The sequence below is a fragment of the Elaeis guineensis genome, chromosome 1 (assembly GCF_000442705.2).
Source record: "Elaeis guineensis isolate ETL-2024a chromosome 1, EG11, whole genome shotgun sequence".
Taxonomy (NCBI): Eukaryota; Viridiplantae; Streptophyta; class Magnoliopsida; order Arecales; family Arecaceae; genus Elaeis; species Elaeis guineensis.
In genome coordinates, this window is record NC_025993.2 from 184,369,133 (window position 1) to 184,395,027 (window position 25,895).

General features: G+C 37.7%; 2 protein-coding genes across 6 annotated transcripts; one reads left to right on the top strand and one right to left on the bottom strand.

Moving 5' to 3' along the window:
* Nucleotides 1-3,167: 3,167 nt before the first annotated feature.
* On the bottom strand, nt 3,168-9,346 carry LOC105040115 (uncharacterized). Its single transcript, XM_010916497.4, has 2 exons — nt 8,133-9,346; nt 3,168-6,161 (listed from the first exon to the last, which is right to left on the bottom strand). Exons 1-2 carry the CDS (start codon nt 8,172-8,174, stop codon nt 3,609-3,611), a joined length of 2,595 nt encoding a protein of 864 aa, XP_010914799.2. The 5' UTR covers nt 8,175-9,346; the 3' UTR covers nt 3,168-3,608.
* Nucleotides 9,347-14,576: 5,230 nt separating this feature from the next.
* LOC105040116 (transcription factor HY5-like) lies at nt 14,577-23,744 on the top strand. 5 transcript variants are annotated; one of them, XM_019848053.3, is made up of 5 exons: nt 14,577-14,893; nt 15,003-15,183; nt 17,404-17,560; nt 17,665-17,698; nt 23,163-23,561. In XM_019848053.3, exons 1-5 carry the CDS (start codon nt 14,803-14,805, stop codon nt 23,294-23,296), a joined length of 597 nt encoding a protein of 198 aa, XP_019703612.1. In that variant the 5' UTR covers nt 14,577-14,802; the 3' UTR covers nt 23,297-23,561. The 5 variants fall into 5 exon arrangements, with proteins under 5 accessions (XP_019703612.1, XP_019703613.1, XP_073106804.1 ...); XM_019848054.3 differs by lacking the exon at nt 23,163-23,561 and adding an exon at nt 22,512-23,137 and having other exon boundaries at nt 14,578-14,893; XM_073250703.1 differs by lacking the exon at nt 23,163-23,561 and adding an exon at nt 22,161-22,407 and having other exon boundaries at nt 14,579-14,893.
* Nucleotides 23,745-25,895: the final 2,151 nt, after the last annotated feature.

Below are 25,895 nucleotides of genomic sequence, written 5' to 3' on the forward strand. Positions count from 1 at the left end.
TCACATGCCATCACTTGTTGCAATGTATATATACGTTGAAAAATGCATCCAAATGCAGAACGATTTTTGATTTATTCTTGATACATGGTTATTGCAGTTCCACCCTAGGTGTGCCATCCTGATAAATAGTAGCAATTTTAGTTTCATGCAGGGTCCCTCAGGTTGAACCGTTGAAGTGTCGAGGGTTGATGGGAGAAGATTAGGGACGTAAAGTAGGGAGTCATTAAGAGATTGATCCCATTTTGAAGGATATAGATAAGATCCAGCGGTGATGTTGGACCCATGAACCTGACCACAAATAGATAAGGTCTGGCTTGTTGCTTGTCAGTTGTGTCCATGTTTTTTGGCCTGGAGGATAAGTGCATTTCAACTGGAATGCTGATGTTGGCTTTCACTTTTATGAGGGTGGTCTGTGAGTGTTGGAAAAAGCTGTTGCTTTTAATCTGATCTCAGTACCGTGTTTAAGTTGCTCATCTTCACGAAGATCGGTTCCCTTTCCTGAAAGTACTTCAGTATGACGTTCCAGTGTCATTTTTTTTTTTTGAGAGTAACTTAATTGTTTTCTTTTGGCACATGCTATTCTCTTTTCTTTGGTTGGCGCTGGACTTAGAGATGACCATTCAAGCATACCATTGATAACTTCAGAGCAATTCAGTGAGGAAGCAGGAGCTCAATATTGTTGCCCATAATACTCGTCTCGTCATAAGCTGTTTCACTCTTGCCTTCTCTAATAATACTGGTAATCATAGATCCATTTGCACCCACTTTTGCCAACTTGCCAGCTGCTGCTTTTGCTCCTTCTCCTACTTAAGAGACATCCCATCCATCAAGCAGGTTCAAGGATGCCTTTGTGGGGTAGCATAGATGAGTGTTGTGATGGTCATCAAGAGGTGGAAACAAAAGTATGTTTTGAGATCATGTCATCCTATAATTTAAGCCTGTTATCACAAATCAAGGCTAGCAAGCTCTAGGGAGATGTGTTGAAGAAAACCTGATGAATGTTGGCCAGGTGATAGGCGTTATAATCATACGAATATTTGCTTCTCTATGGGAATTGCGGAGAGACTCAGTTCACCTTTGCAAGTGGTGAGGTATGATAGACTGCTGTGACAGGGATGCAGATGAACAGAACTTGGATAAAAGTATTGATTTAGGCCATGGGACAGTGGAAAACAGAAGAAGATGGATGAAAGCTCATCTAATTAAGAAAAATTTTCCTACTTAAAACTGATGTAAGAGGAATCTCTTTTGGAAATGGTAAGAGAGGCTACTCTGAAAATGAAAAATTATATAGGGCTTACATATTGGTCCACTTGAGAAATGGTCGCTACACATGATGCAGTTAATTACCATGCCATCCATGCTAGTGCCTAATGTATGCCTTACCTATTGCATAAATGTACATCCGTCATCTCTCTGGATTTTGCCAATGACTTCGTTAAATATGCTATGAACTACTTTGGCTCCTATGACATTAAATATGCTATGAACTACTTTGCCTCCTATGACATCTGCGTCGGCTCCCAGTTGAATTTATCTTTCATCTCAAAAAAAAAAAAGGGGAAAGGGATGAAATATAGAAACAAAATAATATCAAAGAGCAAGATGACATGCTATGTGGTAACCGCTCCGAAACTTAAAAGTAAATATACTCTTCATGATTTAACTATGCAAAGGTATATGGCAGAGGTTAAAATCTCTTTGGTTACTATTAAAGTTAGAATCTTATTAAATGGTTGGCAAAGCATTAGGTTCAACTTTTCAGGGTACAAGTGAGAGGAATATACAGTTGGTGCTTAGTCATCTGCCCTCATTCTGTCCAATCTTTTCTGAAAAGAATTGTAAATCCATCTTTTAAATCACTGGTGCCTCTAATAAAGTCAAGCTCAGCAATCATCTCACAGCTAAGTAAGCTCAGATTGGTTACTCAACCGCAGAAAGGATGCCCCTGTCACTTTAATATTGCTACATCTCTTAACACAATCAGACATTAGCATTACATGCCTTATAGAATACTAATTCAATGCAGCCAACCATGGTTACCTCAAATAATTGGCACCCCTCTCCTCAACGGAGGGGTTCCGTAATCAATTAGAAATGGTGGCAATTCACCGATTTTCTCAAAGATAAACTAGCGAATAAAATAAAAATAGGAAATTAGTTATATTTCTTGCTCATCAATTGAACAAAATATCTCAAACATTCTTTGTTTACAGAAATGCACTATAGCGTCCTTAATCTACTTCGTCAAAGAAAAATAGTACATATATTCGTCTAAGATAATTCTATCATAAAATCTTTGTCGCCATTCAGTAGTCAGCAGTTGCCTCATCGTACATCCTTCTCAGAGTTGACTTTAGCCCGAATTTTACATCAAAATTTTCTGTGCATCTTTTACGTTTCAGCCACTTGAGGTTCTTCCTCTTTCCCACAATGCATTTCTCTTGGCTCTAACAAAGCAATAATCCTCTGTTTCAAGAATTAAGTGTACCTGAAAGAATATAGCCTTCATTTCTATCAACTTGAACATATCTGAAAGAATATTAGTGTATCTCCCCATCCTTTTTTCTCCTTAAAAACAGAGGGATAAATTCAAAGACAAAGCCTTGAGATCATATTATTATCTAATTTTTTGCACTTCACTTTCCTTTGTTCTGATTTATACTTGGAGACAATTTGGCTCTGGCTTGTGGTTATGACATAACCTACAAGAACAATGAAAAAATAAATTTTATTAATTCTATGGACAATAGCTATTAGCGGATATCATTCACATGCTCTTGCAGGTCTCCATGGAGGTATGGAACTGGAACACACCATCATCTGATACCATTTGCACACTGAAATCGGTGATCAGTTGTCACCCTTTGTTTGGATTGCACACCCAATTTTTTGTCTGACAGATTGCTTGAGGATTATGCTGAAACATGCATGCGATAATGACACAAAAGTGGTATGTTGACATGAAACTAGCACCATTTCATGAACAAATTATGCAATTGTTGGACGTTATTGCCTTCATGCCTGTGTCAGCAGACTTGCATCGATGCATTAACTTAGGAAACCAACATGCTTATGATTATATCACAGTAACATTCTCCCATTAACATGATGTTGAATTCAGGCATCTTTATCGTATCACCACAATGCAGTTGCATCACAATAACTTACAAAATATATATCAAGTATTTGTTGATTATTGTTCATGAGACAGAATAATACATTACATAAGCAACAAAAAGAATGTTTCGCCAGATCTATAAACACAAACAAAATAAAACCAAGCCACACAAAGGCACACCATCCAAAAAAATAAATAACATTACGCTGAGCTGATACTATTCGATTCATCATTTCTACCATCAAGCCAAGGGGCACAATTCCAATAAATCTTTCCTTGCAAGCTGCATTGCCCCAATAGCTCAATCCTCCTAAATGAATATCTATTCATCTATTCACTCACATATTTTCTCCCTCACTGGGCACCATGTGGGAGGCACACCAGCACAGGCAGGATGTGGATGCAAGAATGACCTTTAGAACATATATGATGCAAGAGCCTGTAACAAACGACACAACCCTTTTAAACTGAAAAGACTCCTGCTCTTTTACTTCACTTTAATGTCATCTTTGGTTCCTACTGAAATGGTCTTTGAACTTGGTGATTTGCCAATGATCGCCTTCTTTGCCTTGACAATCAAATGCTTCATCTTTGATAATATGTTACTTGAATGGTGTTTAGAAGTTTTATGAACCCCTTGTTTAGGGACCTCCTTGTCTTGCTTCGCGACATCACCAGCTTTGGAGGGCTCAACTAAGTTTCCGTCATCAGGTTTCCCAGTCTCTGCAATATCTTTTGCAAGTTCCTTATCCTTCCCAATCTCCTCAGAATCAGCAACTGGTTCTGTAGCAGACGCGGTGATAACATTCTTTTCCTCCATATCATGCTCTTTAAAAGTTTCACCTAGGGTCTTTCTTGCACCCTCTAAAGCTTCATTCTTCTTTTCATTAATCGTTTCATCAGTGCCTTCAGGAGATTTCTCTTTCTCATCTTTCTCCGGAACCATTTCGGTACCACCAGATGTTTTCTCCTCGACTAATGAGACTCCAGAAACGTCAGTAACAACATCGAAATCTTTGCAGGTAGCAACCAAAGTTCGTTTGTCACCTTCTAGACTGTTATCCTTCTTATCAACCATTTCCACAGCTATAGAAGATTTCTCATCTTTGGATGAGACTGCAGCAGCAACAGAACTTTCCGAGGTCTCAATTGCTGTCCTCTTGTCACTTTCCAAGCTCTCTTCCTTCTTCCCTGCCACAATTTCAAGAATTCCAGAGACCTTTTCCTGAGATGAAAATTCAGCAACTTCAGAGGCAGTGTCGAAATCCTTGGAGGTCTCTAACCCAGATAACTTATCATCTTTCAGACCCTCATCCTTTTTCTCTTCAAACATTGCAGCACCTTTAGAAGTCTTCTCTTCCTGGGATGAAGCCTCTGCAACCATGGAAGCAGCATCAAGGTCTCTGGTGATTTCCTCTTTGCTTTTTAAGTGCTCGTCCTTATGCTTCACAATATCAGCACCTTCAGAGACCTTCCTTTTCTCTGAAGAGACTGCAGAAACTCGAGTAGCTTCCTTGAGATCTTTGGAGGTCTCTAACAAATTTGGCTCGTCACTTTCTAATCTCTCATTCTTCTTTTCCTCAACCTTTTCAGTACTTCCAGAAACCTTCTCTCCTTCATATGCAACTTCACTAGCAGTGTCAATTTTACTTTTCTCACTTAGATTTGGTTCTTCAGCTTCTGTAATCTTTTCTTGCTCTCTTTCTTCAACCTTAGCGTCTGGCTTCATGGAATCTTCCGTGATTTTGGTAACCGAACTTTTATCAGCAGCCTCTACCAGTTCTATAGCAGCAGAAGGATTGGGCTTACCAGCATCAACTGCAACTTCTTCCACCACCTCTTCGACTTTATTGCTCCCCATTACTTCAGGAACTCCAGTAGCTTCCTTGTGATCTTTGGAGGCCTCTAACAAATTTGGCTCGTTACTTTCCAATCTCTCATTCTTCTTTTCCTCAACCTTTTCAGTACTTCCAGAAACCTTCTCTCCTTCATATGCAACTTCAGCAACTTCAATAGAAGTGTCAATTTTACTTATCTCACTTAGATTTGGTTCTTCAGCTTCTGTAATCTTTTCTTGCTTTTGTTCTTCAACCTTAGCATCTGGCTTCATGGTATCTTCTGTGATTTTGATAACTGAACTTTCATCAGCAGCCTCTACCAGTTCTATAGCAGCAGAAGGATCGGGCTTGCCAGCATCAATGGCAACGGCAACTGCAACTTCTTCCACCAACTCTTCAACTTTACTGCTCCCCATTTCTTCTTTTGCAGATTCCTTAACATCTCTACTAGCATTTAAATCTGTATCAGCCTTTTGGGGAGCATCAGTAGCCTCAAGAGCGACAGTCCCTTTTCCAGCTTCTTGGAGCTTTGCAACATCTGTTACTACTGCACTTAAATTTTCTAAGGCAACAGTCTCCTCAAAGTTCTTATTTTCATCTTGGGAAACCTTAGCACCTTCTTCAGTACCAAAGGTTTCAATACCATCAGATGCAGGCGCTTTGGCAGTGGATACTATTGGTGGCTTCTCTTGTTTGTTTTCTTCTTCTGAAATAGAACTTGGAACAGTTAAAGGCTCTGTAACTTCGCCTTTCACATTTTCAGTCACTGTTTCTGAAACTGCTTGCTTTTTTGATGCTTCTGATTCTGATTCTTGAACTGAAGATGCCTCAAAATCCTCCTTTGGTTTTTCAACCACTTCACTTTGTGGTGCAAGAGTATTAGATACATCTGACTGATTTTTTAATTCTTCTCCAGTACCTTCAACTGCTGGTTCTGACGTAGCAGAGGTTTCAGCTTCCTTTTTAGCATTGTCTACCTCTTCCACACCATGACCAACCAAATCATCTGAACCTTCTGCCTTGTCATTATCTCCTTCTTCCTTCTTCACCTCAACTGCGGAATCACTCTTACCTTCTGGCTTTCCTTCTGATCGAGTAAAAGAGGTTGCTTCCTCATTTTTACCTTCAACCTTTTTCGGTTGGGAAACATTCTCTCCATCAGTATCTTTTATATTGTTGACCACTTTCTTCTCCTCAACACTCTGCTAGTATACCAGTCAGATGCCAACCAACAAATTTCCAGAAAAAGAGATTATTTATGCATCAAAGCAAGATAAATGTTAATGAAGAAGAATCAATAAAAATATACAATTGATATAGAATCTTCCTTGTTCTTTACATTTTCTCAGAAACGATGACAAGGGAAGCAGATAAATGCTTATGCATGTGCATGAAACGATCAGAAATATATAAAAGCAATTATCTGGGTATTGGTTATCAAACTACTAATATACTTGTACAGAAACATTTTTTCAAAAAAAAAGAAGGGGAGAAAATAAAAGAAAATTGAACCAATAAGTATATATGCATGAACATTAATGCTTTTTGGATGCCAATCCACCTAAAGCAACTCAACTGGAACTGATCAACAATGGATAAACAGTCATCTCAAGACCTAACACGAACATGGAATAGTAAATTAGAACAAGTTTCCATAAGAATAACATGCAGGAGCTAATATATTACTTGATCATTCGAAGGTTTATGCAAATTGGAAAGAAACTAAGGAAGTTTGAAATTCAGCAGTCTTCATTCTGTTTTCCTGAATTTATCACTATTAAACTACTCTACCTTGTTAGTATGACCATAGACTAAAAAACTCTTGCTCCCGCCTAATTCAGAATCTCAGACGGGCTTTCTACAAGACCCTATTAACTAGTCTAAATAATATATAACTCCTTTTTTATGAAGATTTTAAGACCAAATAGTATTGTTAAAAGAAATCATTTGTTAAGAAGGACCTGCTTTCCACTCTGATCAGGTACACTAAAACTAGTTTATATGTAGAGTAGATGATAAGATTTCAAAATTAAATTCAGCACAGACTGAACCAATTTTCCCTGAGCACAAGGTGCAACGAAGTCCAACTTAGGGTGCATCTATCTTCTAAGTTAAAAGCTGCATCAGATTATCTGGTAGCTCTATATGGACATCCTTATTTCTGGCACTATAAGGGAAAGAGAGAAGATAGTACATCATGTCATGAACTTATTATTATGAGTGACAGAACCGAAGGAAAATAAGGCGTTCCAAATTTGAGGATTTCTTTTTCCCATGACCAGTGATGAGACTTGAAACATGATAGAGAAATGAAATCAAGTTGATTGTTCAACATTTATCTGGTGGAACTAGTAAATACTCCTCAAAAACAATGAATCTTCATGGACAGTGCAGCCAGGGCCAACAGAGCCAGGACCAACAGAGGTATTTCTATCAATGATAACGTTTGCATGGCGCTTGTGTTTATACAGTTTAAGGAATAAACTTGCTGATTAATATTGTGAATATAGAAGAAGCAGCATCTAAAAGCAAATCTCAAGAGCCAATGTTGTCGTAAGTACAAAATACATACTCATTTTTAAACTTAAGAGGGGGCAAGAAAAAAAAAAAAAAAAAAGAACCTTATTTTCATGATTCATGAAGACCAGAACCAGAGATGGGCTAGTTGGAAGTCGGAAGAGAAAACAAGAAAAAGAAAGAGGCTTTTTTCTTAGCCCTCTAAGAACTTTATTTTAAAGCAAAACTCAGATGGCTCTTTTTTCAAAAAAGCTGCAGCACTGGCTGGAAAAGAAGGAGAAGAAGGCTGATCATATCATCTCACTTTCACTTATATCTGATCCCTCCCACATGATCCGTGAATGCCACAACTGGTTCTGGTGCCCAAAACAATTTGTTTACGAAATATGAACGGGGAAAAAACATGAAAAAGGAATTACAATAGAAAAGTTTCAGGTGTGTCTTGCGCCAAATTCCTAATTCCAGCAGGAGGGTCAAAAAGAAGAAGAAAAAAAAAAAAAAAGATATTTTTATTTTAAGTTTCATCAGTTCTCTTACAGGTGATGGTTGGCCTAGAAAGATATACACAAGATAGAAAGGAAATGGAAATAAAGTATTGGGGAGAGAGAAAACAAAAGAAAAAGGATAGAAAAAGAAGCGTTTTCTCCGTCACTTACTCTGTCATCTGTTTGATCGTTTGACGAAGCCTCAGAAGCCATGGATTGGATTTTGAAGATCAGCCACCTCAGACCAGCCCTCCTTTAGGTTAGAGAAGAGGGAACAAAGAACGCAGGCAAAAAAGAGAAGAAACAGAGCAGTGTCTTTTTGAAGAATGGGAAACAGAGCACCATCACAGTGACGCAGAAGCCCACAAGCTAAATTAGGAAAAATACATGGTATGAGCTGGCATCAGCTCAGGCACATGCATGCTGATACCACCAAAGAAGGAAAACAAAGAGCTGGAAAGAAAAAAATAATAATAAGAGATTTAACATAGAAACTCCTCATAGGCCATCTGCACTCCCATCGTGTCCGTTTTTTCCATTGCATGTTCTAGGGAGAGGGACAAACAAGGGGAATGTTCGTACCTTCGAATGGAGCGTAATTACATGTACGCAGAGCAAAAATGGAGTGTAATTGTCAATTCTTAAAAATAATATTAAAATACAGGTGTTTTTACTTTTTATAACGGGGTATGGTTGTGGAATGATCAGCTTACCAGCCTTTTCCAGGGTGTGTGCGCGCGTGTGTGCATAGGTGTGGTGGGACCGGCCGGCATGTGGGGATTGGGAAATATGCTGCAGATATTGGAAGTGAGGGGTCTTTACTTGAACCATTTGGGTTGCCGCCAGCTATCTTTCTAATCTCAGCAAAACATCAATGGACTTTCTTTGTAATGCGATGACAATACTTATCTGTTTCATAAAACGATCAGGATCCATTTAATAAATAGATCAAATTCGGATGGATAAATTTTTAATTTATCTTATATTCGATCCGAAATGTATCTTATTTGATCTGATATAATTGCCATCCTGACTTTTTATGACCTCTTAAAGCTTATCTTTTTCCGATTCATCCACTTCCTTTCAAGTTTTAGTAAATGGTTCTAAAAAGCAAACGATGCTTTTCTAAGTTATTGGGATTCTGTTATGCTTTCAAAGTTTGGTGAAATGATGTTTTAACCAATGGATCATGCAACCTTGGAGGACATTGCGGCTCCGCAATCACAATACTTTTCATTTTCTATCCAGGCGATGAAGAAAGAAATCACGAAAGCCACTAGGATATTGGAATGCCAAAGTAGCTTTATGGTCCCACCTACAAGCTACAATGTCAGTTTACCGACTTTACTTTTGTCTTGTGATTATCTCCAAGGGCATAGACAAATCTTTGTTGAACACTCTCCACCCTCAGATTTGTCTGAAAACTTTCCCTTTTGTTCCTTATATTCTCGTAATTTGACAGTAGCTGATGTTCATGCAGGTTTATATTGAATTTGGACAAATGTTCATCATTCAATAAAAAAAATCGAGAATTTTAGTGAAATTGTTGGGACCCATAGTAATTAGGATAATAGAAATAGCTTATGTAATATAGGCAACAAGTTTGATAATTAGGCAAAATTTACGGATGTAAAGGTATCGAAGAAAAATCTCAAACATCCTTGAAACATACGAAAAGTTTTTAGAAATAGTAAAGCTTTTAATTCAGACAGAAAGAAAAATCTATCATCCTTTTATAATTTATAAACATGGCCCGGTTAAGTGTGCATTGTTTCTAGGATATGGAAGCTTAAAGTTATAATAAAACAATGTGCTAAAGGTTAGGAAACATTGTTTTTTTAAATCATATGCAGATCAGTATCGAAGAAGGCTCGGGTGGGCCTTCACCACCATCCATTGTTTTCCTGAACCTTCTTTTCTCTATTGTTTAGTCAGGGATGGGTGAGGTCATACCCTGAGACCACACACTATGTGTGGTCAATTTTTAAATCCCTTTCATATTAATCAATTTTAAAACGTATAACAAAATGTTTTTTTTGGTAAGAAAAAAAAAAAAAAAAAAAAAAATGATGCCTCCCATCTAGTTGTTCGGTCAAGGGGGCATCGTGACCAATGTTTTGGGGGATAATACTAAGATAATAAATTTGGGTAAGATATTTCAAAAATCTTGCAATATATTAGTACCTTGACTTACTTAGTACAGAATTAACTATAAGTTTTTGTTTGGTACGAAAAGCCATTTAAGCGGACAAAGGCATTTAAGTGGACCTAGTGGCAGCCCTGTATCTAGGTCCAAGGGTTGTTTAATATTTCATACTCCGCAGGCATTTCATGAGAGTTTGGCGTCGATAGACGATATCACTATTTTGAGCGGACAAAGGCCAGCATGGTGGTTCTACTTCAGAGCATTGTTCACCGTGGTCCAGCACAAATTGAGTTGTCCATCATGGTTTTTTGGCATGGTCCGGTGCAGTGTAGCACAGTTTAAGCCAAAAAATAAACAAATACATGCTATTTAACGACCTTACTACTCTTCTAGCTGGTTCACTGCATGTCACGCCTTGACCCATCGGTATGAGTTGGATATAATATAAATACTATCAAAATAAATTTGGCCTATGATCTATATGAACTAGAAATACTATAGCATGGATCTTTTTGAAATTAATCATAGGACAATCATGATACTTGTGATTGAATTTAAATCTTTAATCTAATAAAGATACTAGATGCAAATATAAATATTAATGAGGATATGCGTGAGCATATATTTGATTCTATATTGATTGTGCACTGAATAAAACTTGGATGCCTGTATAGGATCAATAAATTAAAATATTATTTTTTTATTAATTTTTTTGAATAAAATTTTAAATTATTATATAATGCATGCCAGTACCAATGCATAGTATCCCTCCACTCATTCAAAAAAAAAAATATGATTCCGCATCTTCCTTGCCTCAACCAATTTTGGAACATCATTATAACACCAATCTTAATAGTCAGATTTTTAATGATGCAAAGTCTCCTCCTTTTTTTTTTTTTTTCCCCCCTTACACACACACACACACAAAGAAAAAGACGGGAAACCCATCAAGAAATTCATTAAGTAAATGAATCACATCCAAAGCCTCAATCTTCCACCAATGGAAGAAACTAGCTTAATTATAGAAACGGTCTTGAATTTGTTGATTCAAAGGGCGCAGCACTGGTTGATGCTGGAGTACAGATCATAATTAGGGGCATGCAACTTTTCGACGGTGAAAACCTTTGAACAATGTGGCATGATCTCTTTTCACATGCAATGAAAAAGCATAAAGGTGATGAGGTACAGAATGGGTACAAGGAGCACATGTTAGCATCACTCCTCCCATTTTTAAGCCACTTAAAAATACCTTGGGTCCACACAAGGGGATGAAGGAGCTTCTTATATCCTTCTTCTTAATTCATTGGAGCCTGGTATAGATGAGAACATGGTGAGTGAGAAATTGCCGAATTGGCGATGCCACCAGAAAACAAAGGTAATCATGCCATCTGATTAATTGGTTGAATAGCAAAAGAATTAAGAAAATAATGTTCGATTTTTTTTTTTTTTCAACTTAATTTGAAATTGCGGGTTGATAAATAGCTCACTAATTTTTGCAGATAATTGAAGATGTTTTAGAAATAATCAGGAATTCTTAAGAATCCTCAAAACATCCTCATATCCTGTTATCTCTTTTCCTCATCTCGTATTTCCTCTTGCTGTTTCTGCGGCTCACTGCACTGCAACCTGCCATCTGTTGCCTTTATAAGAAGCAATAGAATGGTTGGTATCAAGATCGCTTCTTTTGTTGCTTACCTACCATTCTAATTTCAGCGATGCTTGAAGTCTTCTCCCAAATTTATCCAACCACCAACCAAATCATCGGTTGATTACAGGATTCTAGGTACCACCAACCATCTGTGGTGTTCAACTTTTCAACCACTTCAGTCTGGTATAAATAAATACTACCTTGCCTTAGCTTGTTAGGGGTGGGCCAGGTCAGGCTGGGTTCTGAATCAGGCTTCAGAACAAGTATGATTTTGCTTGTTTTTGGACTCTATAACCTGAACTCGAATCCTTTAGGCCAGGTCCAAAACCTGGGCTGCAGCCTTCGGCCCGATAAGCCTTGGGCTTGCCCGGTCCTATGGCCGACCTCAGTAGAGTTTACTGATTCACTTTGAAGTTTGAGTAGTGTAAGAGATACATAACTAGTCATTTTATATGAATTTGATTTAGGGTTAATTATTTAAGCCTGTAATTTCGAAAAGTAAAGATAAATTACATGGCTCAGTCTGGCCCAATCCATGGGTTTAGTTTAAGAGCTGCTCTTACCACAATGTGCCATCTAATGATATCATGTGTTCAAACACTAGCAATGGTGAATTAGCTTATGGGGAGTGATCCTCAGAGAGAGGATTGATTTGTTAGGCAATGAAAATTTGAGCTTTCATTGATAATAGTTTTATATTTTTTTTTTAAAAAAAATGAATGTCATTGATAATGGTATTAGCAGTTAGTAGAAATTAGTTATTTATATTAATATTCAAAATCATCCAAACTTCTACCTCTCTAAACCTAAAAGATAATCATTTTAGCCATATTTATCTGCTTAATAACTAGAAGTTCTGGATTTGAGTCTTGAATGTGCATTTTTAAGAATTTGAATCCAGACAATTGTTATGCAAATGGTCTATATAAAATTAACCAGTCGGTCAAAGTCAGTTAGCCATTAGTAAATACGCTTTTTTCATCTTCCTAAATCATTTTTATATCATGAATTTTTTTTTTTTTGGATGCCTAGCATTTCGATATTTGATTATTTGTAGTAAAACTAGTGCTGGCATGTGTGCTGCAAAATGTAAACCCTCATGTGGTTAAGGATTTCTTTTAATTATTATTTTTATAGTTTGATTAAGCTAATTCTCCTATTTCGTGCCCTCAAAAACGCATAATTAATAGATTAAAAATCTACAAAGATATCTCTGCGAGAGAAGAAACGTGGAACTTATATTATTCTGATAATTTAGATAAAAAAGGAAAATAAAACAAGATCATCTTAATCTGATTAATTTCAACTACATTCACGACACCAACTACAGCTTGATGGTTATATACGGTACACAGGATGAAGGGACGGAAAGGAGAAGGAAAGAAATCTGTCGCTAATATATAAACTAGACCTCTTTTCCAGTATTTATCTCAAGGCTCTGTCTGATCAGTAGGCTTTGTGGACAGCGAAGACCTCCTCCAGATTCGGGGGGACGAAGAACTTCTTGCCGCCCACCGGTGGAGTGCCGCCCGGTACAGGACTCCTCCTCGGCTTCCTCGGCGCTGGCGGGCACGCTACCGCCTCCGGTATTCGGTACTCTGCCGCCGTCGGCGTCGTGCACCCCTCCTCCACCACCTCCGCCAGCACCACCAACACCTCCCGCCCCATCAACAACACCGAGATATGATTTTAAAAATCGAATCTTGACGCCAATCTCGAGAGCAGAATCGAAAATTGAGGAAGAGAAGCCTCTGAGATTGGAGCTTTTGGAGAAGAGTTTGGGAGGGGAGAGAGAAGAAAGAGAAGAGGTCTGGACAGTTGGATCTTGGAGAGGGAGCAGAGAGGGAGAGAGCCTAGAAGGGGGAAGGAGAGGGGGTTTGAATTTACGGAGAACGGGATTGCACCCCCAACACCCCCAGGAAGTTGACTGGTTGACCGAAGGTCAACAAAACGTGGAAGTTACGATGGACTCCGTTGTTTCCTGTGAGCTTCCTCTCCTCCTACCTACCCAATGGCAGAACCGGAGAGCGTGACTCTTGCTTTGACTTCTCCTGTCGGCCGTTGACTCCGCGGGAACCGCGTCGGTAGCTGGGGAGCAGAACAACGTGACTGGGAGCAGAACACTGGGCACCGACACCTGATTTTTAATTTTTACTCAAGGCCACTGGGGAGAATGAGATGTACGAATTCCTCTTTTCTTCTCATTCTCGCCCAACTTGTACGATAATATACAGTAGGATCCCTGTTTTCCTCGTGTAACACATTGCGTTTGCAATTAATATGGTCACCCGACAGCTAAATGACATGGCGCAGTGCTGTGAGTACGTTCCTTAGTGCTACAAAGAGAGATTTCTTTAATTTTGCATGCTGCAAAAAGAGAAGTATCGTAAAAGTATATATCAGACTACATTAATTTTTAAGCGTTGTATGGAAGATAGTAATATTTTTTTTTTCCAGCACTTTTCACATGGAACCTTGACAGCCTGCTTGTAAAACTTGGAGCTAAGTCACTTAAAAAAAATCTTGATTCTATTAGTTTCTTAAAAAAAAAAAAATTTCGACACATTTCGCTCAGTGATTCCTAATATTTGTAGATGATACATCAAACTCATGATATACATGCCTGTAGATGATAAATAGTTCTCTTAGGATCCTTAAGAGACTAAAAATTAATGCGATGTCCATTAAAAAGCTCGCGAAATTGAAACCAGTGAATAAAAAAAGAAAAAGCAGGAAAAAAAAAAAAAAAACTTGGTGTGATGGACCCTCTAAATTATAAGTTCTCCAATTAGGGACCAACGATCATTTTTAATTCGAACGATACGAAAGTGGCTCTCCGCGCGCCAACGTGGTCTCCTCTCTCTCACCAGTCTCGTCTTCTCTCTCTGCGTCCTTTCGACGAAGACTCGAAGCCGTGCCCAAAGAAGCCGCAATGGAGCGCGCCACGTTTCTCCCCTCCCATCCATTCCCTTCACCAAACCCTAACCCTAACTCTCTCCCCTTCTCCCCCCTCGCCTTCGCCCTCCATCCCTCGATCGCCCCTCCAAATGTCTCTCCCCGACGCCGCCGCCGCCGCCGCCGCCGCTGCCGCTTCCCGGAGGACTCCCCACCCTACGCCGCCGGAGAAGGACGATCCAGGTGATCCGCACCCCCTTCCTCTTTCTCTTTCTCTTTCTCGTCCCTTTAGGGTTAGTTTTTCGGTGCTCCTGGGCTCGCGATTTCATCATTTCTTCTTCGTCTTGAGTAGAGGAGAGTGACGACGACTTGTTCACGGTGCCCGACGTGGAGTCGGGCCCGAGCAGCTCGGGAGCATTGACGGTGGCGGCGGAGATCCAGCAGAGCACCAGCAGCGGTGGCGGCGGGGCTGGGCCCTCCAAGAGCCGCCGGGGCCGGAATCCAGCAGACCGGGAGTACCGAAGGCTGAAGAGGTTATCTCCCTCCTCGCTCCTCTACACTTGCTTTCTTTTCATTTGTCGTCTCTTGGGAAGCGTTATCATATGATTCATGGACCGAAACTATCTTTTGATGTGCAAATGTGATTCAAGAAAACCAAATAATCAGTACAATTGATAAAGTTTGTTCCTTCCGTTCATTGCACGGAAGATTTACTGGTTATTCTGTTTCATGTGGAGGAAAAAGAAAAAAAAAAACTGTTCTTGTATTAGACTTTGCTGTTGTATGTTTGACTCGATTCTCACTCTTCAATTATTGATATGGAACATTGGATTTGGGCCCAGAAATGCCTAGTTACTCACTTATAGTCATCTAAAGTATTCTGAGCTGCCGTAGGTGGATAACATTTGTTGTGGTGTTCTAACATCTGTTTTTATCTGTTACAGTGGCGTACAATGGCTTAAAATAATAAGTAATGATATCATGAATATATAACTTTCAACTAATATTTAAAATTACAGTAGCTGAGAATTTTTAATGTAAACTCGATTTTTTAATTATCGGCAAGGTGACTATTTCAGTAAGTGCTACTATAATAACTACACACGTTATTCATTTGGTTGCAACACGACAAAATTGGGCCAGGTAAGGTTATAATGTTAGAGAAGCTGCTGACAAAAATCTATAGCAAATCAGAGAGATTTCCCCCAAGAGTCTAATTATTTAATGATTTAAAAATCTCAGCCTAGTTATGCTTTGGAATTTTGAATTTGTTGTAATCAAGTCGAACATTTCAAGGTAATAAATTGAATAATCAAGTATTCTCTGCTATCTTTTTACACTTAATATTCAATTGCATTGTTCATCTTGTTCTTCTGTCTTCTGCTAGACTATCATAGCAGATGGAAAATGTCAGAAGACTACCACTTTTTCTTTTAAAATAAAACCCTTAAATGCTAAATGGGATCCATAGGATACCTAAATGAATAGCTGGAAAAATGTCAGGCTTTGAAATGTTATGGATGGAAAATTGCAATACTGGGCACTCTTTCTATACGCTGAACTCCTGATCCTATTGTTCCAACTCCAAAACTTAACCTACACAAAATATGCAGCAAGGAACTTCATGATCAACTTAATACATTAGCACAACTTGAACAACTTACTGAATGCTCCTATACTGGAAGAAAAGTTCCATTTAACTAAAATAGTTATAAAACACAAACTCATCAAGAATAACTACTTTAGATCTGTTTCACAGTTGACTGTCAAATGTCCTCCCTTGTTTTTCTTAATTTCCTTGAAACAAGTGCCCTCAGTACTTCAAACATTGCAGAGATCGATGGGATCTCACTAGTGATGTGCAGTACTAGCCTTCCTCAACCCTTGGGAAGTTGTGGTCGTCAAAATTTACACTCTGAATACACAAGCATGCCTGCTTGAACTATGTGGGGCTTGTATTGACTAATGTGTGATGAGAGGTTCTCTCCTCCATCAAGCCAATCAGCCACCTATATGAATAGAAGAGCAGAGGCTAACTGTAAATCCTTTTTAAGTAGTACAAATTTAAAGATAACATAAACTTTTTATGGAATGGTATGATAAAGTCCTTGGGTTACAATTAATACTTAATGGACTTGTGGAGTTCAAATTCTTCGTTTCAGATCTTTGATTGGCTTGGATTCATTTTGGAGACCTTATGGTTGTTGATTAGGATAAAATATAGCTATTCAGCTGATGTCTGTGCATGTGGTGATGCTATACAAACTACACATCACTGAAAAAAGTGTATTGTGGTGCATGGATGATATCAGTAGAACCATGTGAAGGATTGTCTTGAGTGGATATTTCTTGGAGATCGCCAAAAGTAGGAAATATGATAATGGTCTGTCAAAGGTCCCATGGGTCAGTCTTCGCAGAATTAATTAAAATGTTTAGCAGTATTGTCTTTGACTTTTAACATAATGCCATCTTATTGGTGATGGCATACTTTTGAAAGTTCTCCATACCCTGGGCATGTTTACTTGGATGTATAGATTATTTAAAATGCTTTTTTGACCCATCTGTTACTTATTTTGGTATTTGGACCACATCTGATGCTATCATGCCAGCTAATATAGTAGCATGTGAGAGCTCAGCTGGTGAACAGTGCCTAGTGGTTTGATTAGTTGTGTCTGATGCTTCCATTGTTCATGGAATTTATTTGTCTTTTCTTATTACGTTTGTTATTAAAAAATAAAAAATAAAAAAAACAGGTTGCTTAGGAACAGGGTTTCTGCTCAGCAAGCTAGAGAAAGAAAGAAGGTTTATGTGAATGACCTTGAATCCAGAGCCAAAGAGCTGCATGACAAAAATTTGAAGTTAGAAGAAAAAATTTCAACTTTGATCAACGAGAACACTATGCTTAGGAAGGTATATCTGAGATATTATTTTCCCCCTGATCAATAAGTTTCTATAAAATGGGTAATGTGTAGCTTCAGTTTTAATCTTTTGTCTATTTTTATTCTTTTCTGCAGGTTCTTATGAACACCAGGCCTAAAGTTGATGAAGGTATTGAGACAAAAAAATGATATGCCAGGCAACAGTTAGCAATTAGCATATCCAAGTTACTGTTCCGCAAATTATTCTCAGAGAACAAGTTAATATTCAAAACTATGGATTTTGATGTTTGTCATATCTAAATGTGGAGCTTGACTTGTTTGTTATGTTTATGATTACTTGACCATCTTGCTTGACATTTTGTTCTGCTTTTTCCAATTTGTCAGAGAGTTCTTTGTAAACTCTGTTTGCTTAACATGGTTTTGATTCTTTTGGAGCCACCCAATCTTTCAGCCTTAATAGAACTTGCATATATCACTTCTTTTGCATGATTCGGTGCCAATCCGTTATATTGCCTTTTCATTTAATTTTTAATCATGCTGAATCTTTCCGCAGCAATATGGTCATATCTAAGTTCCCTTAAGGCTTGAGTCATCACCATATTTCCCTTTTTATCTGTTGAACTCTTTCAGATTTTGTGCAATAAGATAGCTGAAAATTACATAGCATTTGGCACTTTTGAATTATGATGTAGGTTCTACTTCATTGTTAATGAGGGCCTGCTTGGAGTTGCTGTTGAAAGTAACTTCAAAAGATATGAGATGGCTTATTATTAATTGCTATATATATATATATATATTCATAGGTACGTGGATGTAAGTTGATGTATTGTAAAGACTAGGTTTATGCATACAATATGTAGTTATGTGGGAGGGGTCGCAACCTATCTTAACTGTATTAGATGTATATGTTGACTTGGTAGTGGTCCCGTTTCAACATTGCCATGCTCTTTATCACTTCCTGAAGATACAAACTATCAAAGCAAGCAGTCATCATCATGGTCAACGTACCATATTTTAGTAGGCTTCTTGGGAAAATTAGATTTATCCGACATCGATCACCATTATTCGATGTGACTCTTGTCGCATGCTCTTCTTGATGAAGTTCACTAGCTTTTCTTGAATGCTCATCTCCATAGACTGACAGTTATTTGACATGTGGTGACCAGGTCTTATCAGGTCTAGTTGAACCTCAGAACTGGAGGGATTTTTCTCATTCCCTTTTGTGAGGTCTTGACCTTATTGTCAAATTGTAGAAGAGATGTCATCATCTGTTATCCTTTATGTATACTTTCACCTCAAATTACAGTGAGATGGACTGTTCAGTTGATCCTTCCCAAAAGGTTGTCGAGGTTTTCATTGCTCCCGTGGCAGAATCCAAGGATTTTGCTCGTCAGTTACTAATTGAATCCTTTGTTTTGAGTTCTCTTCGTTAACCACTGTTCCCTAGTTGCTTGTTATATATCTGGTTTTGATCCAGCATGCATCTTTCCATTTGATTGGTTTTGCCACATTCCTTGCATTTGGTTGTTTTGGTTTTTGCCCCCTATACTATCTTTCATTAGGTTTTTAGTCAATTTGTGTCGTTCCATCATACATCTTCCTCCACTTGGTTACCTCAATATCTTTTGTTAATTACTTAGACTTCTCTTATCCCTGAGCTAGCATTCTTTCTAGTTTACTCTTTTACCTGAAACTTCAGGGCATTTCAAGTATTGGGTTCCCTTTGTTTTGAGCTTTGGAAACCCCTTTCCTGTATTAGAAGCCTTCTGTTCTTTTGCATCTTGCCTTGATTACTATTGATCACCTTCTATGACACCTAGTGAATTTGGTGAAAGAGCTCCAAAAACCTTGAAGTAAAGTTGAACAAAAATGATAAAAAATATGGAAGGTTCTTATTATTCTATGTCAGCAAACTTTATTTTCATGAAATTAGAATCAGATGTTTTAAGAGTTTGTGATCATATATACCATGGCTTGCTGGGGATTCTGGAGATGAGGTGTCATATCTTCATGAAAATTCGGTGAAAAATATGTAGAACAACACACAAGTAGCAGACAGGAATGTGGAAGGAAGTTTTTAGTCAGATCCTTTGTTTCTTCATAAATATTTAGTGGAAAGTATGAAATTGATTAAATAAAATGAGTAAGATATGTAGATTGAGCATTTGGTGGAAGTAGTGTGGAAATACAGGGTGTACATTCATAAGGTAGGTATGCTTTCACTTTCAACGTTTAAATCAGAACATCCATGGGTCATTCTCTATTGGTGCATAACATGCTAAATGTATGACCAAAGGCCTTATAGAAGTTCATAAGTGGGGAGGTTATATAATTTTTATATTTTTCTTTCACAGTGTGTTGTATTTATCAGCTGATTATTTTTTTTGGTCCTGAATGCACATTGTAACATATATTTCTTCTTTCTTCTATCTGCTTTTTATGAGATCTTACACATTAAATCATCTTGCTTCTAGTTTCATGATGCATCTGTTGAATTTGTTAATTTCACATTCCTGCTTTATGGAGTATGTGACTGGTTTGAACTCATGTAACATCTTGATTTTTTAAATGAGAACTAATCTACTTTTTATAAGATTAGCTGTATGACAAATAAAGCATGAGTTAGATGCTCTTATATTGTAACCTATTATGTTGTATAAAAGTAATATCTCTTTGACATACAATTCAGCAGAATCTGTCCTTCAGAATCATATTACTGAAACATCTATATCAATTTCAGCTTTTAATAGGAGGCTTTGTTTGGTTCTGTTGTTTTATCTACTTCAAAAGAATCATGCTTTAACCACTCATGACCACAACATCCTGGATAATTGACACCTCCATCACTAAATTCTCTTGTTTCTTTGTTTCGCTCTTGAGTTAGCTATGGTATTTAGGTTGGTACATTCTTGATTCATGTTGTATTTCTGTTCAATTTCTTTCTATAATTTAATATTACCTATAAAATTTCAAAACATTGTGGATTTTCAAATCCCAATCAATATCCCTCTCTATTGAAGAATTTCATAAAATAGTTGGAAGGCCAAAAAGAGGTTGCTTAATAGCTTAAAAATAATAATTAATAAATTATCTAGATGTGTCGATGCATGAAGTTCTTTTTAAGACCAGAAAATCTGCCCCAGCAATCTCCTTATTTCTGTCTTCTCATAATATGCAGAATTGACTTAAGTCAACTCTTTCCATGATTCCTCAATTTATCTGGTCTGGGACAGTTACTATAATTTGTAAAATACTTGCTTTTTTGTTTCATCATGACTCTTTGCTAGATTCATGCACATTCTAGTCATCCAGGGTACCTCAATAGGTTTAGTTTTTGCTTTTCTGCATGTTAGTAGTCCGTAGTATTGTTGTTGTTATTGTTGTCATTGTCACTGTCCTGTACTACCGGCTGTATTTTTTTCATGCTTGTACATCTGTATGGATTGGATGTTAATGTATGTGTGAAGTTTACCTAGGCAACATGATTTATATTCAGATTAGTTGGATATATCCTGTGTGTAGAACATAGCTCATTACTCTTCCTTCTTTACACTAGTTCTCCAACAAATTAAGATGCATATACCATGACAGGCTGAGTTCACTTGTTTTATCCATGTCTTCCCACGATGCTTGTACTTGCTGTTGTTAACTTGTAATATATATTTATAATTTAGAATAAAATTATACTGTAATGAGCAAAGATAGCACCTCATGTAATGATTTGTGCAGTAAAGGAAGCTAAGTTGATTTAGAGGGCATCTAGGTAACTGAGACTGTTTTAGATTCTCATAGCTACATCAACTTTTCCAATGCTCTGTGGATAATGTGAGTGGCAAAAACTGGCCTGTTGCACTGTGATCATCAAAATCTGATGGGAGTTATGGTGGTTATATTAGAAGAACAAGGATTGCAATGAGGCCGCTTTCCTTTTCATTTTATTAGATTTTTATATTTTGGAAAACATTGAAAAATTCCATATTTGGCATACTTTAACTGAGAGTAGGAAGCCTCGTCACCACCATTTCAGATCGGCGTTTTGAAATGCGATATTTTTGGTCTTTCATTATTACAGCTGTCAGCAAACTTGGCATTCTTAACCACCTTTATTACCTGGGCTTGGGACCAACTGCAGTGGTTTTAGATCTGATTTTCTTTTGTTACTGGACTTAAAATAAATCTTGATTGTTTGCAGATAATTTCTAGGCAGTTGCTTGATCTTAAATCTCCTTGTTTTTCTAGGTAAATATAGTTTTGTATGAACAGTTTATTTTCTAGGTCCCTTTCTTGTCAAATTTTATGAATGAATTTTTATGTCCTCATCCCAAATGACTCTGTTTGATGTTAGGTTCAGCATGGATCAAAGATTAGAAACCAATGTATCATATGATATTTTCACTCCCAGAAATTTGCTTCATAGTTCTTCTTTCTTCTTAGTTGCTAAGTTTGGTGCACTGTTGTTGAAACAGCTTATCTAATCAACAATCAGTCGTGTTCTTTCATTTCAATCTTCAAGTGATATACCTAGTTTTCATTGAGGCTGCTTATTTGTTGCATCTGTTTTTCATTGATCTGCTGATTTCATATTCATTATCAAGTTCCTGGACATCCATTGTAGAGTGTGTTGTTGTCAGGGAACTGTAAAGCCTGTCTTGGCATTGACAGATGTGAGTTATGGAATGCCAAAGGGATCCCCACCTTATAATGCTGAGAAGATTCAAAAAGTAATTTTGATATTTAGGGCCTTTAGACTTTTCAATAATGATGCAGTGGCCCCACTGATGGCTTGATTTGATTCTTTGCTATGACAAGTCATAATCCAGTGATTTTATGTAGGACAGATATTTGTAAAACTTCTCAATACAAGTTTACCTGACATTATATCTCACATGTGTTTGCAAGTTTCACTTGATCCTCTCTCTTTATGTTTTTTTTGATCCTGTGACCGGTTATGGACATTACTCATATCCTGATGTGTTTCGTAGGCCTTTATCTCCTCTTTCTCCTGGAGGGCTTCATATCTCAATTGCAAGGGTATCTCTTGTTGCTTCATTTGTATGAAGGCTTTTCAACTATAGACTGAAGAACCTTGGCTAGAATTTTGTCTAGGCGCCTTTTGGTTAGATTACACACCCTGCTTTGCCATAACTTGTTGGCGTGATCTGACTGGTTTGTTGACATGACATTTCTAGGAAGTCTTTTGGACAATAAGAATGTAATAGAAATTATGAAATCATAGAGCTTTATATCTATCAGTGAACTAGGGGGCCAAGGTTAGTCGATGATGCAAGGTATGAGGAAAGCTACCACTTTCCAATAAGCAAAAGAAGAAATCTGATTGCTTAAAGATGGAATTGGTAAAGATGGAATAGGGGAGTAGGGGGACAAAGCAGCACTTTCAACCAGACAGGTTTTAGGTAATTGGTGATTGCTTTCTTCTTGTTAAGGTCACTTGTCATTAACACTGGGCCCTCCACCAACATTCTTTTCATGAAGGAAAAGTTAAACCACTTTATCTTTTCTCTTATTGCATGTGACCGACCAAGTTGGACTAGCTTTAGACTGGTAGGCAATTATCTTTAGGAGTAGGAAAGGCAGTAAAAAAGGAGTTTACGACTGCGGTTGTTTTTATGCAGTCATGATCCCCATGAAGTTTTGGAAAAGTATTATTACAAACTTACAATGTGAAGCATTTCTACCATTGACATGGCATCCAAATGTTGCGGATGCTGTCAGAAAGGTTACACTGGATGAACTTCCGTGCAGATGATAAACACTTCCAGCTGAAAAATGTTTGACTCGGCATAGTTGAAGGCGATTCAAACTGCATGGCGATTTCACTGAACCTAAATTTAAGAATTTCAAGTGTGTGGAGATCATAATGTTTTGATTGGCCAATTCACTTGGTAAATAATTCTTGAATGATAGAACTGAGGGTGCTCTTATACCAATGGCTAATAAATTTTGATGTCTGTTTCAAATTATTGTAACCGGTAGCTGATACCATTTTAATGGGACAGAATCATTAAGGTTCCTGCTGCTCTTATGCTTGATTTTGCATGCTATTGGTTGTAAGTTATTTTGCAGTTCTTCTTTAGATATAAATTTTTGCACACCTACTTTCTTGACTTCTTCCCACCCAAATTTGTCTTAAATTCTCAATATCATCTTAAATTTTGGAATTCATTGCTTCAGAGCTATAGGCTGCAACCATGAATAGTTGGTGAACGTGGGGCTGCTGCCACCATGTGCTTGGAAGTTTCTGCTTTCCCCGAGCTAAGGACATTACAGCTCTGGTTTAGTCAGTTAAACCAATGAAAGGATCATTATCAAGTGACCGATGCTTGTTCTTGTCAATAGCTGTCTTCTTAAAAGGTGGGTCATTACCGTTGTGCTTGGGGCAACGACGATTAGGATAATGACATGAACACCGACCTTCCATTCTCATATCCATATTATCGTCTTACACTTTTTTGCGTTCATGAATTCAAACGATGGGAGCCTCGTCGCATCCTCCTGGAGCAGTGTCCTGTAGATGCGTCTTGGTTTCTTAATTTTCCTTTCATTTAACTATGATAACATTTGAGCAAGATATCTTTTTAACCTCATCGATACTCTCACTACCATCTTGCAGCCCACTTATAATTTTACCACGAGTTCTTCCGAGTAGATTCGAGCTTCTATTTGCATGACCAGTTATCGATATTATTTACTTTTCTGAGTCTTATTAATTTCATAATATGGAAGCAAGTGTTTGATCCCCAGGTGTTTTGTTATACCAGTAAATCGGTTTGGTGCGTGCATGCCGAAAGATACCATACTAGCTTAATAATGCTTTAAATTCGTTGTCATGTGGTGGTCTCATAAGATCAAGCAATGACAAATGGGCCATGATCGACAATTTCTTCATTATATGTTGTTTCTTAATCACAAAGGTCCCATCACTCCTTAATTATATGGGTGACCTGATTGATCGATCTTTCTACTAACCTAATAAATTTCAAACATGCATCCGAAAGTCCATCTTCCAGTTTCTATTGCCTTGAAAGCGATTAACAAATGGTGTGGTCATCTTCTCCCCACCGACATCCGATGAAGCAGATATCGGTGGCTAACATATACTTTTTATGGAGCTTTGTACAAAATTCCAGAATTATTGCCCACACGACCAGCAAAAAAGCCACCTTGTTTGGTGATACAACCTAAATAAGCTAGGATTTTTTGTACCGGTACTCTTTTCTGTTCTTTTTCTCTATCTCAGGGGCGAGCATTGAATCTTTAGCTAACTAGTAGTACGGATAACAAACTATGGTACTACAAATAGCGGCCAACATACTAGTTGAAGTTATTGCAAGGGAGATCCACTTGGGACAGTCTTCTTTGCATGTGAAATAAAATTTGGGCATTGTTTAGATCGACTATATGTTTCTGGGATAAGGAAAAGTTATATCAGAAGTATTAATTTGTTCCAGTATAAACAGGTATAAAATTTATTTTATGTTCGGGCAAAAATGGTGTTATGCTAGGCAACGGTGTCTGGCTCATCGTATTTCTGGATATTGTCAGGGGTTTAAAATGCTATATGAATGTTATTTGGGGATAAATGGATGAACAATGTGATTTTTTCATGAATCCAGACCAGTTTACCCTTCAAATCTTATTATTATACGATATTATAATTATATTATACATTGTAGTATAATATTTAACATAAGATTAAGATACCATATAGTATTATATTATACAGACATGACCATGCATGCACTCGTGATTCCAAGGGAAGAAGCTAACTTGATACATGTAAAGGCTTAGGACTAACGCCCCTCCCCCCCCCCTGGGACTGGGAAGGAGAACGAGATACGTGGAGACATGAGTCGGCTGACAAAATATTAGATCATTCCTCTTCTCTTGGACCGGAAAAGATAGGTTTATTTTCTGTCGCCTCCTCTTGCTCTTGTTACACAGGGCACTCAACTATATGCGTAACAAGTAGTCATTCCAAGGATCAGGATGGGTGAAGCATGCCTGCTACTTTTGTTTTTTTTGAGATAAAATGAATGTAGTAAGATGCTCCCGTCATTGATGCCTGCTACTTGTTTGTTAGCTTTTTGCCGAACTATAAACAAATATGAATTATGGCTAGATGGATTGGAGGCATGCAATACTTGAGAATGGGATCTTAGTAGATCCAAAGAAAGTGGTGGTTGTAATGGAGTTGCGCAAGCAAAATAATATCTTTGATGTCGTGCAATTTTTTGGGTTTGCTAGGTTATTATAGATGTTTTGTTGATGATTCTCCAATGCAGCTATACTTTTGATCCATTTGGCTCAAAAGAGAGTCAATTTTGAATGGCCTAAGAAGTGTGAGA

What these genes read in the sequence shown, in the direction of transcription:
- LOC105040115 (XM_010916497.4), bottom strand. Translation starts at nt 8,174, where the DNA reads ATGGCTTCTGAGGCTTCGTCAAACGATCAAACAGATGACAGA. An exon ending in ACGATCAAACAGATGACAGA is followed by an intron (nt 6,162 to 8,132) that starts GTAAGTGACGGA and finishes GTATACTAGCAG; the next exon opens with AGTGTTGAGGAGAAGAAAGT.
- LOC105040116 (XM_019848053.3), top strand. Translation starts at nt 14,803, where the DNA reads ATGTCTCTCCCCGACGCCGCCGCCGCCGCCGCCGCCGCTGCCGCTTCC. An exon ending in AGAACACTATGCTTAGGAAG is followed by an intron (nt 17,561 to 17,664) that starts GTATATCTGAGA and finishes TCTTTTCTGCAG; the next exon opens with GTTCTTATGAACACCAGGCC. An exon ending in CAGGCCTAAAGTTGATGAAG is followed by an intron (nt 17,699 to 23,162) that starts GTATTGAGACAA and finishes GTTTTTATGCAG; the next exon opens with TCATGATCCCCATGAAGTTT.